General features: G+C 51.1%; 1 protein-coding gene across 1 annotated transcript; it reads left to right on the plus strand.

Moving 5' to 3' along the window:
- Window positions 1-3,393: 3,393 nt before the first annotated feature.
- FTJAE_7896 (c6 transcription) lies at window positions 3,394-4,859 on the plus strand (the record flags this gene model as incomplete). Its single annotated transcript, XM_037354656.1, has 2 exons — window positions 3,394-4,011; window positions 4,077-4,859. 2 exons carry the CDS (start codon window positions 3,394-3,396, stop codon window positions 4,857-4,859), a joined length of 1,401 nt encoding a protein of 466 aa, XP_037204984.1.
- Between the last annotated feature and the right edge of the window lie 8,094 nt (window positions 4,860-12,953).

Here is a 12,953-nt window from a genome sequence, read left to right on the forward strand (position 1 = left end):
CATTCAGTCTGGATGGGTTTATGCCGAGGACTTGGGTCTGACTGTATCGTCTCCCATATGGCCTGCCCCCATCCAGACGTTGGACGAAATGGTACATAGAATGGATCGAGGGAAAGGAGCAACACAAATATGATGAGCTTGGACAGGTAAGAAGAGCTGGTGGACAACAACGGTCGTGGATTGATGAGGCAAGCTGCGATTAATCTGATTGACGAACATATAGTCTAATGGTCTCAAGAAGCCCAACAGGGAATGCCTAGAGACAAGACACGCGAGAGAGGGAGGCGCCGTGCCCGTTGAGATGTGGTTGTCGGCGGACATTCCAGTCGGGAGAAGAGCCCAATGTCCAATATCCAAGCATATTTCTCTTGCCATCGCTTATTAACATTTGCGTTGAGTTAGTATTGACCTGAGACTCTATTAAGTCTACGCAATTACCCTCCCTTAAATATTGATAAGTTCATTTCATCCGCCGCCTTGCCCTTCCGCCCGTTGACCGCTTGAAAGTCTCGGCACAACAGTCAGTGCCTTGAGGCAATAGCCTTGCGCACCTCGAAGGATCTCCAGCTCCTCACAGAAAGCCTCTTTCTTGTTTGTCTCTTATTGAATCAAGGATGCATATCAAGTCGGAAGCAATCTCCTATTGTGTCACGTCATGGGCTCGACTTGAGGCCTTGGTCCAAAAGAACAAAGACGATGCAGTCAATGCGTTGCGTTGCGATACATGCTGAGCCAATCGCTTGCGGTCCGGTCCTTGAGGCGTCGATGAACATACTGGTATGTATGTGTTATTGATCTACCTAGGCAGCCTGGTGTAGCCTTGCCGTTCCTCCCCTTGGCCACCCAACCTCAGCTTGCTTAAATCACAGGCTTCCTGATGTTACCAGGTAGGTAGTCAGTTAATGTGCCTGTCAGTGATACCCAAGGCAGTCCACTCTGTTACTCCATCTTGTTATTCTCATTCTCATTCTGGCACGTGCTCAGCTCATCTCCCGAGACGGGCTGGCTTCTAGCCCTCGACTCTAACGCCAGAAACGCCCTGCACCCGGTTCTATGCTTTGTTTCCTTGACATCCAGTCTTTATTGCCTGCCTCTTTGGAAGTTTGTTAAATATAGTCTCCCATTGAAAGATCGGTAGCCTGTATCAGAATAGGCGCTTGCGCAGATTAGTTTGTGTTAGGCGATTGCCCATCCATACTGTACTTGTATTGTATGGTACGGGATGGAGACTTGGCTTAGATCATGATCGTAAATGAATCTCATTTTGCCCGTACTCGCAGCTTTGCTTCCAGACTAACCCAAGTAATATTTTAGTCCAACTCGCCTGGCAGCCGGGCTCCTGGGTACAGTACAGTGCGTGCCGGGACTTAAATCAGAGTACAGTGCAAGGGCAGGCTGCTCGGGCTGGGCTGCAGCGGGTACGGTACCTTAGGTGCCAGGTCTTAGGTCTTACCTAGGGGCTTGCCTGCGTTAGTACACACTTAGATACAGTGCACTACAGTACCCCGAGGACGGGAGCTGTCCCTAAAGTGGTTTTTGGTTTCTGGTCTATGAAGTGCCCTGCTAACTTACCTCCACTAGCTGGGGCCGGTTCCCTGGGAACGGCACGACACCGGCCCATCCGTCCCATTAACTTACTCCCGCCCTGGCCTTCCGCCACTTGCCTCCACTGTGCTGCCAGTCCAGCCAGCCAGCCAGCCCAGCCCAGCCTAGGCCAGCCAGTCCACAGTCGGTTCAGTTCAGTCGGTCAATCCACAACATCTCACTCACCCTAAGGGAAAAAACCCCTTCCTTCATGCTACTACTGCTGCACCTTAGCTGCAGTGCACACACTACCTAACACTGCGCACTACGGCGTACACTACACAACCTACACTACACCACACACGCTGCACCTGCGCCTGCGCCTGGCCCCTCGCACAAACCCTTTCTTGGTCGCTTCCAGTTCGTTAGACTCACACCCTTTCATCCCCTGCCATTAGCTCCCCACTTCCCTGTCGCCGCAATTGCATGGGATGAGGGCACCTTTAGAGAGGAACAGAACAGAACAGACAGACAGACAGACCTTGCCTTTAGGTTGGTAGGTAGGGATAGGAGATACCTGTAGGCTGTAGCTTGACGTGGTAGGTATAGCACCTGCCCTGGATTTACCTTACCCTCACCTCACCTTAACATTGACCCGACTCTCCCTCACCTCCCCTTCTTACTTCTCCATCATACATATCTCTCAGTTCTTCAACTCTCCACTCGCAACCTCATCTTCCCCATCAGCATTCCCATCAAGTACAACCGACCAAAACACCATATCAAAGCTGGAAACTCATTCCTGTTTGACCTTGGACTAGGGGATGGCACCTCGTTTGTACATGCTCTGTTGTCACCCGTGAAGGAAAAAGAGACGAAGAAAAAAGAAAAAGGAAGGGCGCTCACGAACGAGAACAAACGACTCTCTTTCCGTTGCTATTCGGGGCGTCAGACACATCTCAATCTCACGTCGATCAACAAACGCTTCCTTGGGAGGATATCTCCTCTTGCAGACACGCACAGCGAGCGAGACAGACAGACAGACCAGCAGCAGCAGCAGGACCTAGGAGGGAGACAGTACATATTTTGTCTCTCACCTGACTATTTCCGCACCCCCAAGAAAAAGGGAAAGCAAGGGCAAAAAGGGCCCAAAAAGTGTCCCCTCTTTTATTTTATTTTTTTCTCCCCTCACCCCCAGTACCAAGTCTCAAGTCTCAAATCCCAGTCTTCGCAAAGCAAAGCAAATCCACAATCCACAATCCCCAAAAACCCCAGGCTCCATTTACGGTTGGGTGGTTCCTGGTTCCTCCCACGCACCGCACCGCACGCACGCACGCACGTACACCGTCGACGTGGATCAGATTGGATCGGAGGTTCCTCCCATCCCATCCCATTCCCTCCCTCGCTATAATTGTCGGCCTGTCCCGCTGCACTCTTCCCGCCCACGTCAGAGACCATTTTCACACTCCTCTGCCTCTCAGGAACCAGAACCCTCCGTCAGGCCAGGCTTAGGATTGCGGTTCCAAGACCTCGTGGAATTTGCTGTCATCTCCCGCCGAGACATACGCTCACTCACTCATTCTTGACTCGCAGCAATCGGTCATCCCGTCGACCTACAACGCAGTAGGCACAAGACACGCGCGACAGCTCAAGAGAGTAAAAGACAGTCCAGGATCTCGACGACTCGCTTTAGATTATTATTTGACCATTTCCCTTTCCCTCCCTCCACTTCGACTTGGTCTTGGAATATTTCCACCGCCAAATGCTCAGCTGCAGAAACGGCCCCTCAACTCATTCAACTGCACGCATTTGGTATTAACGTCGCTGACCGCATCTGCCCGTCTGCGGCCCTTTGCGCCTCAACATAGCATGGCCGACGACAGCTACCGAAAAGAGTATCCCCAGCAGAGCCGCCCAGAAGACACTCACTCTCGACCCCAGTCACATTATCCCCCTCCGCCGGACACCGCCCAGCGGCCCTCCGACGCTCCTCCATCCAGCATGGCTACATCAGTTACTTTGCCCTCTATCCACGACTCCCGCAGTTACGGCCCGCCGCCTGCAGCTCCGGGACGTGGTTATCCTGCCGACCCGCGATACGCATCTCCCAATGCCGTCAATGGCTACCCTCCTCCCGGCCATCAGCCTCCGCCCGGTCAACCTCAACAGTACCTTCCGCCTTTGCAGCCGCAATCTGATCCCCGATCTTCGGCCTATCCTCCTCCGCCGCCGGACCAACGTGGTTACTATGACGACCGCCGTCCACCATACGGGCAAGAGGCGTACAGCACGGAACCTTACTACGCCTACTATCGCGGACAGCCTCCTCCTCCAGGACCTCCACCGCCAAATGGCCACCCAGGCTACCGCCACATCCCCGCCGGCGTCTATGAATACCCAGTCGGACATGGCAATGCGCCTCCTCTGACACAGGCAGCCCCACGACAACGAACATCAATTGCTTGTAGATATTGCCGGAAGAGAAAGGTTTGTGACTGACGCGATTCTTGAGGGTTGTTCCATTGTCGTTCAAAAATGCTGACTATCTATAGATCCGCTGCAGCGGCTACCAGAGCGCCCCCGGTGGCAAGTGCCAGAATTGCGCCCGTATGAACCAAGAATGTATCTTTCAGCCCGTGTCTTCTTCAAGCTCGACAGCTTTTATCCCCGTGTCAGCGCTCCCGGGAGGTGTACCCCCAGGCACTCAACTCTTTGGTGCCTATGGGCAACCCCTTGCCCCAGGCACAGTCCCAGCACCTCCACCACCCCATGCTGCTTATCAGCATGCTAGTGCCCCTCCCCCTCCTGGAAACTATTACGCGCCTGTCCAGTCGCCTACAGAATCCTTTTCGTCTTATGGCGAAGCTAGGACCGATGACGGCAGCCAGCTTGCAGGGCGACGACGTCGCAGGACGTCAGAAGAACAGGATGAAGGCTATAGACTGCCTCCTCCACGAAGTGCCGTGGACGAAGACCCGCGCAGAAGGTCTCCAGCAGAATTTTCGAACCACAGTAGCCCAGGTGGAGTGGGGTACCCTCCGTATCAAGGTGCAAGACAAAGCCCACGAAACCCAACGAGCGGCAGTTTGCCTCAAGCTGCAACAGCCGGTAGTTATACAGCTTCTGCACCTGGCGGTCGTTCCCCGACAGGCCAAAATGGGTCAAGTGGTGCGTCCACCCCTGCGAGGCAGGGACAGCAGTCCCAAGGAGGAAATGCATCGATCATGAGTCTGAGCAACTTGGTAGATAAAAGTGATATCGACAAGACTATGATTGAAAGGCTTAATCGACCTGCACCTGGTCAGCCTGGCGCACGGCGAGATGTCAGCCGCTAAGGAGGTGGTAGGGTGAGAGTTGACGATGCCGGACACGTCAACGGAGAGGGTCGGAATTACATATGACAACGCTTGCCGAAGAGTCTGTTGGTTTCCGCTGGAAGGCTGCCGACAAGTTGATGACGAATGCATTGTTTTTAATACCCTTTCCGAATCGATTACACGCCCAGATTTTCGTTGACCGGGAAGTGAAAGGAGCGTGGCTCAAGTGAGGAGGAAAAAGAAAAACAGCGGACGGGCGGGGGGACCGCGATAACAAATACAGGACAAGATGTCAGGATCTAGAAAAAGACGCGAGTTTGGCGACAAACAACCCCTCCGCTCGGATCTCATGGTCTGTTGGACGTTTTGTTATATGGCACTTGATTTATGTGAATTGTCCTTGACAGACTCTTCGTTTCTCGGAGGGGAAAGGATTTTGCCCAAAAAGCAACTACTGCAAAGTCGTTGTATTATTTTAATCGGTCGGCCACTTTGTGTTTCCAGGAAAGACGGATAGCCTCACGGCACCATACGGTTTGGTTTTATTTATGCTGATGCTTTGTCACGTTTGTACATTTGAGTTGTTTATGTTGTCTCTGCTGTTTGTTGTCATTCGGGTAGAGAGAACGAGAGCCGTAGCGATATGGTCTCGGGTGATGTTTAAGGGTGTTCTGGAGACTGGAGGAAAGAGAAAAGCCAGGTCCTATCAAAAGGTACTGGAGGAGAAGATGACAAGCAAAACAGAGCGAGCGAGCTCAGGGCTTCGAGAGGAGGATGAGGGCAAAGGATGCGGGGTTGATTCTGAAGATTCCTTTCACTTTTGTTGTTCTTTTGCCTACGTAGTTGAGTACTCATCGCAATGGTCGAATCCAATAGGGTGATGACCATGTATAAACAGAAATATTGTTGTGAATTTGATCGAGATGTGTACGTGATGTCATTTGAAGGTCACTTGATGCTGAGAAGACATGTGCGTGCCTGTATACTCTGTCCCATCCCATCACATCCTGTCTCTCTCTCTCTCTCTCTCTCTCTCTCTCGGGACTGGGACTCGGTGTTTAGGTAGGCTCTTGCTTCCGCTGTGCCCAGCTAATGATTGGTTTGTCACCGACGCAAGTCTAGGCGGAGAGGGGCAAACGAGCCAATGAGTGGCTCTAGGTTCAAAGGATTTACCAGCAGACATCGGCTTAATGTTGGCACTGACTGTAGGTAGGTAGGCACCTACTGAATGCCCTGGGTTTATGTGATGCACTTAACAGCACCAACCTACTAATATTTACTAGGCACATACATAGCTCATGGATTTACCGACTGGAGGACGGAGTTTGGAATCTGTGGTTGATTACCACTGTACTACACTGAGCTAAAGAGTAAGCGGAGATGCACAAAACTGGAGAGGGGACGAGGAGGAGACGAGACAAGAGGACAAGCTGAGAGAGGACGGCTCATCAGGTCAAATCAGGTCAAGTCAAGTCAAGTCAAGTCAAACCAAGCCAAGCAGCGACGGGACAAGTTAGCATTTAGGCAGGCTAGGGGCCAGGCAGGGAACAGGCCTCTCCGAGGGGGCTTCTACAGTATGGACTGAACACAACACAACGGTCTTGTTAGGGGAGTGGACAAGCAACGGATGCGAGGTCATCGAGTGTCACCCGAAGACTCCCGGCGGATACGCGGCAGATACCGTTGAGATTTACCAGGGTATTCAGTGAGAGTGGGAGGGAGTAGGTACAGTAATAGGGTAGAACAAATTTGAATTTTGATGATGATATACGTTGGTACGACATGGGCATTCGTTCAGTTAGATTGTAACTATGTAGGTAGGTATGTACCTGAGACTGAGAGTTTGGGGGACGGAAGCGGGAAAGGCGTTCACAGTAGCAAGGTTTTGGGGACTGGAGGGGCATTACAGCAGAGGCCAGGCTCACGCAAGGGACAGAAACGGCGTTTGACTTTGGCCGATTGACGGTTGAACAAGAGAGGACAAGAAGAGGGAAGGGACTCGAGGGTATGGGATGGGATGGAATGGCGGGGGGGCGGACTAGACCACGCAGGCGGCTCTTTGTTTGCTCTGGAGACAGACAGACAGACAGACAGACCCATCAGTAGTCTAGCTATCTTGGTCTGCTTTACGAAGAGCGGTGGGATGAGAGCGCAGATGCCTAAGTATGTAGGTGAGAGAATGGAGGATGCTCAGAGAGTCGATCCACATGGTTAGAGATGATATTGACCGCTATCTAGACAATAAGAGTAAGAGACGGGGCTCAGTCATGAATTGCATCTTGAAATGCAGCCTTGCGGCATACATGCATGCATGCATACTTAGTTACAGCACCTACCTACAGTACAGTGTGGTCCAGTGCAGTAGTGGACCGACCATGGCTGGCTGATGCAACGGGTAATGGAATTAGTTACAGTAGAGTAGTTTCTGGAGAAGAGGGTAGAGAGGCAGAGAGGCTAGAGGTTACCTCGCGGCAGGCTAAGTACAGTACAGATTGCAGAGACTAAAGACTAGAGGCTGAGACTAGAGGCTAGAGGCTAGAGAGGAGGCTTTTTGCGGCTGTCTATCAAACCGTTGACTTTTAGTGTTGATCACCCAATTCGAGTCAAGTTCAAGGGCGTGCAATGTCTCATCATTAGCTGATTGTGCTGCGTGAGCGTGTGTGTGTGTACATACTGTACCTTGTCAAGGGGGGATGAGATGGGATGGAGGGGGAGAGAGAGAGGGAGGACGAGGAGGGCGAGAAATATTGAGAGACATTAATACCCATTCTCCAGACTCCCCCCTCCCTCCATCGGACTATTCCCACCGCCCCATACCCTCTCGACCAGGACATCCCCTGTAAATCCTTTTCTTGTGTTTGAAAAATAAGTTGAGGGTTTCCATATGGAATGTTGGTCTGAGCACTCTCTCTGAGGTCACCCACTCACTACCTTGGCTGTGAGGGCGGGAAGAGCACATGACCTTTGGCTGATGTGGCCAGCAAGACATGGGCAGTTTTGGTGGATTATTGGCTGGATTCTGTAATTGATTTGTTGGTCTGAGCTCTGAGGTTTTGTTTGTTCGTGATGTAACTGTTGTGCTAGCAACTCGAGCCTACGGATGGACTAAGAGCCACGAGACGAGACGAGAGGAGATCAGACCCTCGCCTCAGGTACGAACCTTAGACTCGATAGATTAGCGGACGATTATAGCCGTGACACTGGTTTGCAATGGTCCAAGCGGTGGACTACTACCTAACCAATAAACTACACGTTACTCTACTTGATATTGAAAAGCCTGAGCTCAAACGCGTCTAAGAAAAAAACGAAACATTCACCTATCTTCTCAGCCAAACTGATGATTCCAATGAATGGAGATAGATGACATGGTGTTTGCCGTCTTGCTGAATAAACGCGGCATTTTCGCCTTTCTCTAATATTGAAAGATCGATATTACAGTGGATAGAGCCAGGGGTAGTAATGACATCCCTTCTGCCGTCCGTGGTGCATCACAATTCCAGGGACCCGGTTCACAACGTTGTCTGCCCAGGCACTCACTGGAAATGCGCTCCAACGGCAGGGGATTAGGGCCAGGGCAGGGCTTGCCGAAAGAGCATGCATACGGTTTGGGATATCTACCTTAGTGAGGAATACGGACGGATCAGGATCTGGATCTGGACATGAATAGGGGATCAGAATAGACACTGTAGCTAAGCAAGGGGGAGGGGGAGCTATTGGCCGACACCGCGATCAAGAGGGGGACAAACTTGAGGGGCGTGTGAGTGAGTGACTGGATCAGTGACTGACAGACTGAGAAGCGGTGATCTGATGAGGCGGTAAGGTTTTGCTTGGACTGTGCTTGGCCTTTAGGCGTAGTCCCCAAAACGAGACTGACTGGACGTGGAGGCTCGTAGGAACTGGAAAAGAAGGGAGCAAAAGTGGAAATGAGTCAAGCGAGTTCGGCCAAGGGAATAGCCGTAGACTGTAGATGTACTAAAAAGGGGGGCGTGTAAGTCATTGTCTCTCTGTCTTAGTCTCGAAGAAGAGAAGCCTCGCAAGCCGTTGGTGATATGATTGTGATTCCGATTGTGATTGTGACTGCGAGAGACTAATAAAACATAGAAAGCGGGGAGGCAAGATATTGGTAATGCAAACAGTAAAGATCAAGCGGCAAAGGGAGTCTGGAGCTGATGATACTGATACTGGTGCTGTACAAACTAGAATAGCTGAGCTGACTTGGGCTACTACCCATTGCCACCGAGACACGAGTACTGATACGAGAAGGAAAAGTTTGGCATGCGTCCACTGACTGACTGTTATGTGATCGAGTTGTGATAAGAGTTAAGGCAGACGTTGCCTGCCGCTGTCAAAACGTGATTATGAGGCTATTTCCGTCGAGTCTGCCGCCATAAGGTTTACGGTACTCTAAGGAAACTCCCCTAAGAAGCCGGGGAATGTCGTCTCGGAAAAGTATTCGCCGAGTTGAGGTTGATAAACTTTCTGTGTCTCAGGTCGTGTCGAAGTTTCAGAGTCAATGATGAGTGTATGTACGTATCTGTCTATAGCGGAAGGATTGTGATAATCAAAAGGGCAGGCAAATTGTGCGGCAATTGACTCAGACATGAACTAAATCTCCGTGATCCATGATGAACTGATGCAGAAAGCAACAGGCATGTCCCTGAAATGCCAGTGTAAAAACAAATATCCATTCTTGAAATGCTTGCACGCACTGGAATGCGGGTGGACTCACAAAATACAGTCAGAGACATAAAAAAGGGGGGTCCAAGAGATGAGGCCATACATGCCAAACCACGAGATTGCAGTGGACCAAAACCGCTATGGACCGTCCCGACGGAACGAGACGATTTTCTGAGACAATGAAGAATGGAGGGAGGGAGAGGGAGAGGGAGAAATGCATTTGGTCGCGATACGAGTATCGTGTCTTAGACATCAATCTACTTTGATTATCAGGCACTCGGGACAAAGATCGTGATGAAGATGTTGCAAGGCTGTCTGCAGCAGCAGGAATGCAAATCAAGAGACATGGTAATATCTCTTGTCTCTCGGAGAAGTGGCTTTCAGCTGGGTAAGGTATGGAAATGCTACCTCGGAGCTACAGCTACAGCTACAGCAGTTGCGTTTCTACCTGACGATAACTTCCCCTTGGTGTTTCTGCCTCGTCACCACCAAACAACTCTACTTGGTACACGCCCATACCCGACACTCTGGACTGGCAAATCCAAACTCGGTTTAAGCTTCTTCCACGCATAGAGTTAAAGCGGAAGAGGAAGAGAGAAAAAACTCTACGTTTTCAGCTGCAACTTTGCCTCCCGCGAACCAGGGAACCCGGATCGCCTCCCAGCTCGCGTATTCATCCCAGCTCGTCGGGACCGGGAGGGGAGGGAGAGAGAGAGGCGCATGCGGACGTTTCTGTGCTACGTGGGGAACGAGATCTGGCCGAAAACGAATCTTCGTAAAGGGCGGTCGAGAGGCACTGGAATGCAAATGACGTCCTTTCCAAAGCGAGACCGAGAACGAAAGGGTCCGGATCGCTTCGGAGGTTCCGTGAACGGCCTCGGCGACGGGAGCTGAACCTCCCGATATCCTCGTGACCCTGCGTGCCCGCCCTCCTGCCTTTTGAGTTCGGCGACCGTGATGGTGATGCTGATGTAGAGGGGAAGGAGTTTACCGATCTCGACTTCCCGCTTCCGGACAACGGGACGTCACGGGATAACGGACGGTTCCATATTACGAACGGGAAGGATCGAACTCTACTGCTTCTGTTATCTTTGCAAACTTGGAAGAGGCAACAGCATTGCAAGTGCAGCTGAAAAGACAAGATGAACCCCACGGCAAACTCCGTTCTGGGCCATTGATTTCTATTTCCATCATCATCAGCATCACCACCACCGAGAACTCCGCCTATCAACAACTCCGGCTCTGCCGTCTTCCATCACGAGACGAACAAGGGCCCTCTTCTTTCTACATCCGGCCGAGGGAGAATCATATCAGCCGAGATGTTGTGGAGATGAAGGGGCGGTAAAGGGTAAAGGGCTCGAGAGCCATTCTGCTTCGTCTGGAGTCACTCTGACGCCACGGGCTGGCCTTGACGTTTATGGATATCCAACCGTCTGGAACCGGGAAGACCCTTCTCTGGCAAGATGACCGAGACGAGGGAGAGGAGTGTCCTGGATCTCCGCATGACCTACTTGATTCTTCCAGCTTGCGGGTCAAGACCAGAGTGTTTGCGCCTGGAACCGTTGACCTAGGACTTCCTTGTCCCCGAACACAAATCATCAAGTTGGCACTTTGCTACCAGTTCCGTCAAGATGACACAGGTCGCTTTGAGAGGAGACAATACAGGTGCTTTGGTTGGACGTGGCCACTCGGCAACGATGATCAAGTCCGACTGGACATTGAAACAAGAACCATCTGGTTTCCATTGCTACCATCTTTCAGACTTCTGCTGACCATAATTTCGTCGTTGTACCGTAACGATAGGAGACACCAAGTCTAAGTCCTTCCTCCAAGAATTGACCGACCTGTAACCGGCGGGCAGCTCACTTCTGCTTGACTTGTCAAAGGGGCCAAATAGTTTTGGCTTTGGCAGTCAAGCTATTCGGCTGTTTGATAAACCAAAACCCAGACTCCATCCCAGATACCGACACGGCGGCGAACGATTATACAATGGAATAAAGTGGAAGAAAGAAACAGCGCTTCTTCCACGATCTGAGAAATACAACACTACTTAGTTGCAGTGTCCTTGCTGGACTGTAGCTTGTGTTATTTCCAGTCGGACATCAGGTGGAAAGACAAGATGCTATAATCTATGACCAATACCAGACTTTGGTTGACGCTCCCCTGCATTGAGTAATGCACCCAGAGTCACTGCATTTCGACTGTTCGGAATCCTCTCCTGTTGACTGTGTTCACACAGCTTTGAAGAAAGGTCAGCAAGTGCTGATTTGGTCGTGGTTGCCAGCTCGCTGTCTTGGTCTGGTTTAGACATTATATGCTTGCAGACAAGAGTCCCGAGCTGCATCCTGCCATTAGCTCCTGGAGATCATGCCTTGCGGGGACCACTGGACATTACCAAGTTATTACTGCATATATTCACAGTTGAAGCTGGTCAATCGACGAGACGGTATCAAAAGTCTCGGTGACTTCACTGTTGATACAAGTTATGCAACAATACTTTGATAAGCACGGGCCCTATACTTGCCGCTGGCCTTTCTTCTCGGCAGTTCTATCACTGCTTATATGGTTCATCAATGGGCTTTGATGCTAGTTGTTGCTTTACAATTTGCAAATTCTGATCGAGACAAGTAACCGATACACATCTCCAGCAAGACTGGTTGTTATATCCCACCAGTCGTTGGGTGCTCTACTGTCTATCATCTTTGGCAGGCTTTCGTCGACCAAAAGTCTCTATGTCTTCGTTTGATTCTTCTGGCTTGTTCCTTGCTCCTTGCCCGTCGGCCAAATTCCCTACAAGGCCTCAGATCAACCGTTTGATACCCTGTAACTTGTTTTCATCGGCTCATCGCGTCGGTTGCTGATACTCGACCTTGGAGCTTACCTTTCTCTCGATTCATTGCCCATGTCTACAGCCATTCTGGTTTCCACTTTCTTACGTCTCGCTTGGGCGACACTCGTCGCCTTAAGAGGACTAATGCGGCCGGGCCGGAGACCCGGAAACACAACAGCACGCTCCACACTGTGTGAGGGAGAAACAAGACGCCTGGCCCTTTTCTCTTCAATCGGAAACCGGTCAGAGTCCGTCTTCTTTCGAATGAGGTTGGTGGCTAAGTAGCGTTGAGTGATTTTGGTAGCTGGACCCATGAGGCATCGCGACATGTCATGATGGATTTTGTTGGCTGAAGAGAAGGGACGGGAAGGCCCGCGCGGGTAAAGAAGGGATGGAACCAACATATGACAGGGGTGGCTTTTAGGCGTCATGCAAGATGAGATGGGGCCAGGGTGCACTTAACTTTGGCTCTAGAGAGACCGTCTATGGGCTTGGTGTTACGATTCCACATGGTCAAGATCGAGACCCAAGGTGGATGAACCTATTGGGCGTATTCCTCAAGTTCCCGCATCAATGCAAGCTAAAGTGGTTGTCTTTGGCTTCGG

Source organism: Fusarium tjaetaba (assembly GCF_013396195.1).
Source record: "Fusarium tjaetaba strain NRRL 66243 chromosome Unknown NRRL66243_c0000163, whole genome shotgun sequence".
Classification (NCBI taxonomy): Eukaryota; Fungi; Ascomycota; class Sordariomycetes; order Hypocreales; family Nectriaceae; genus Fusarium; species Fusarium tjaetaba.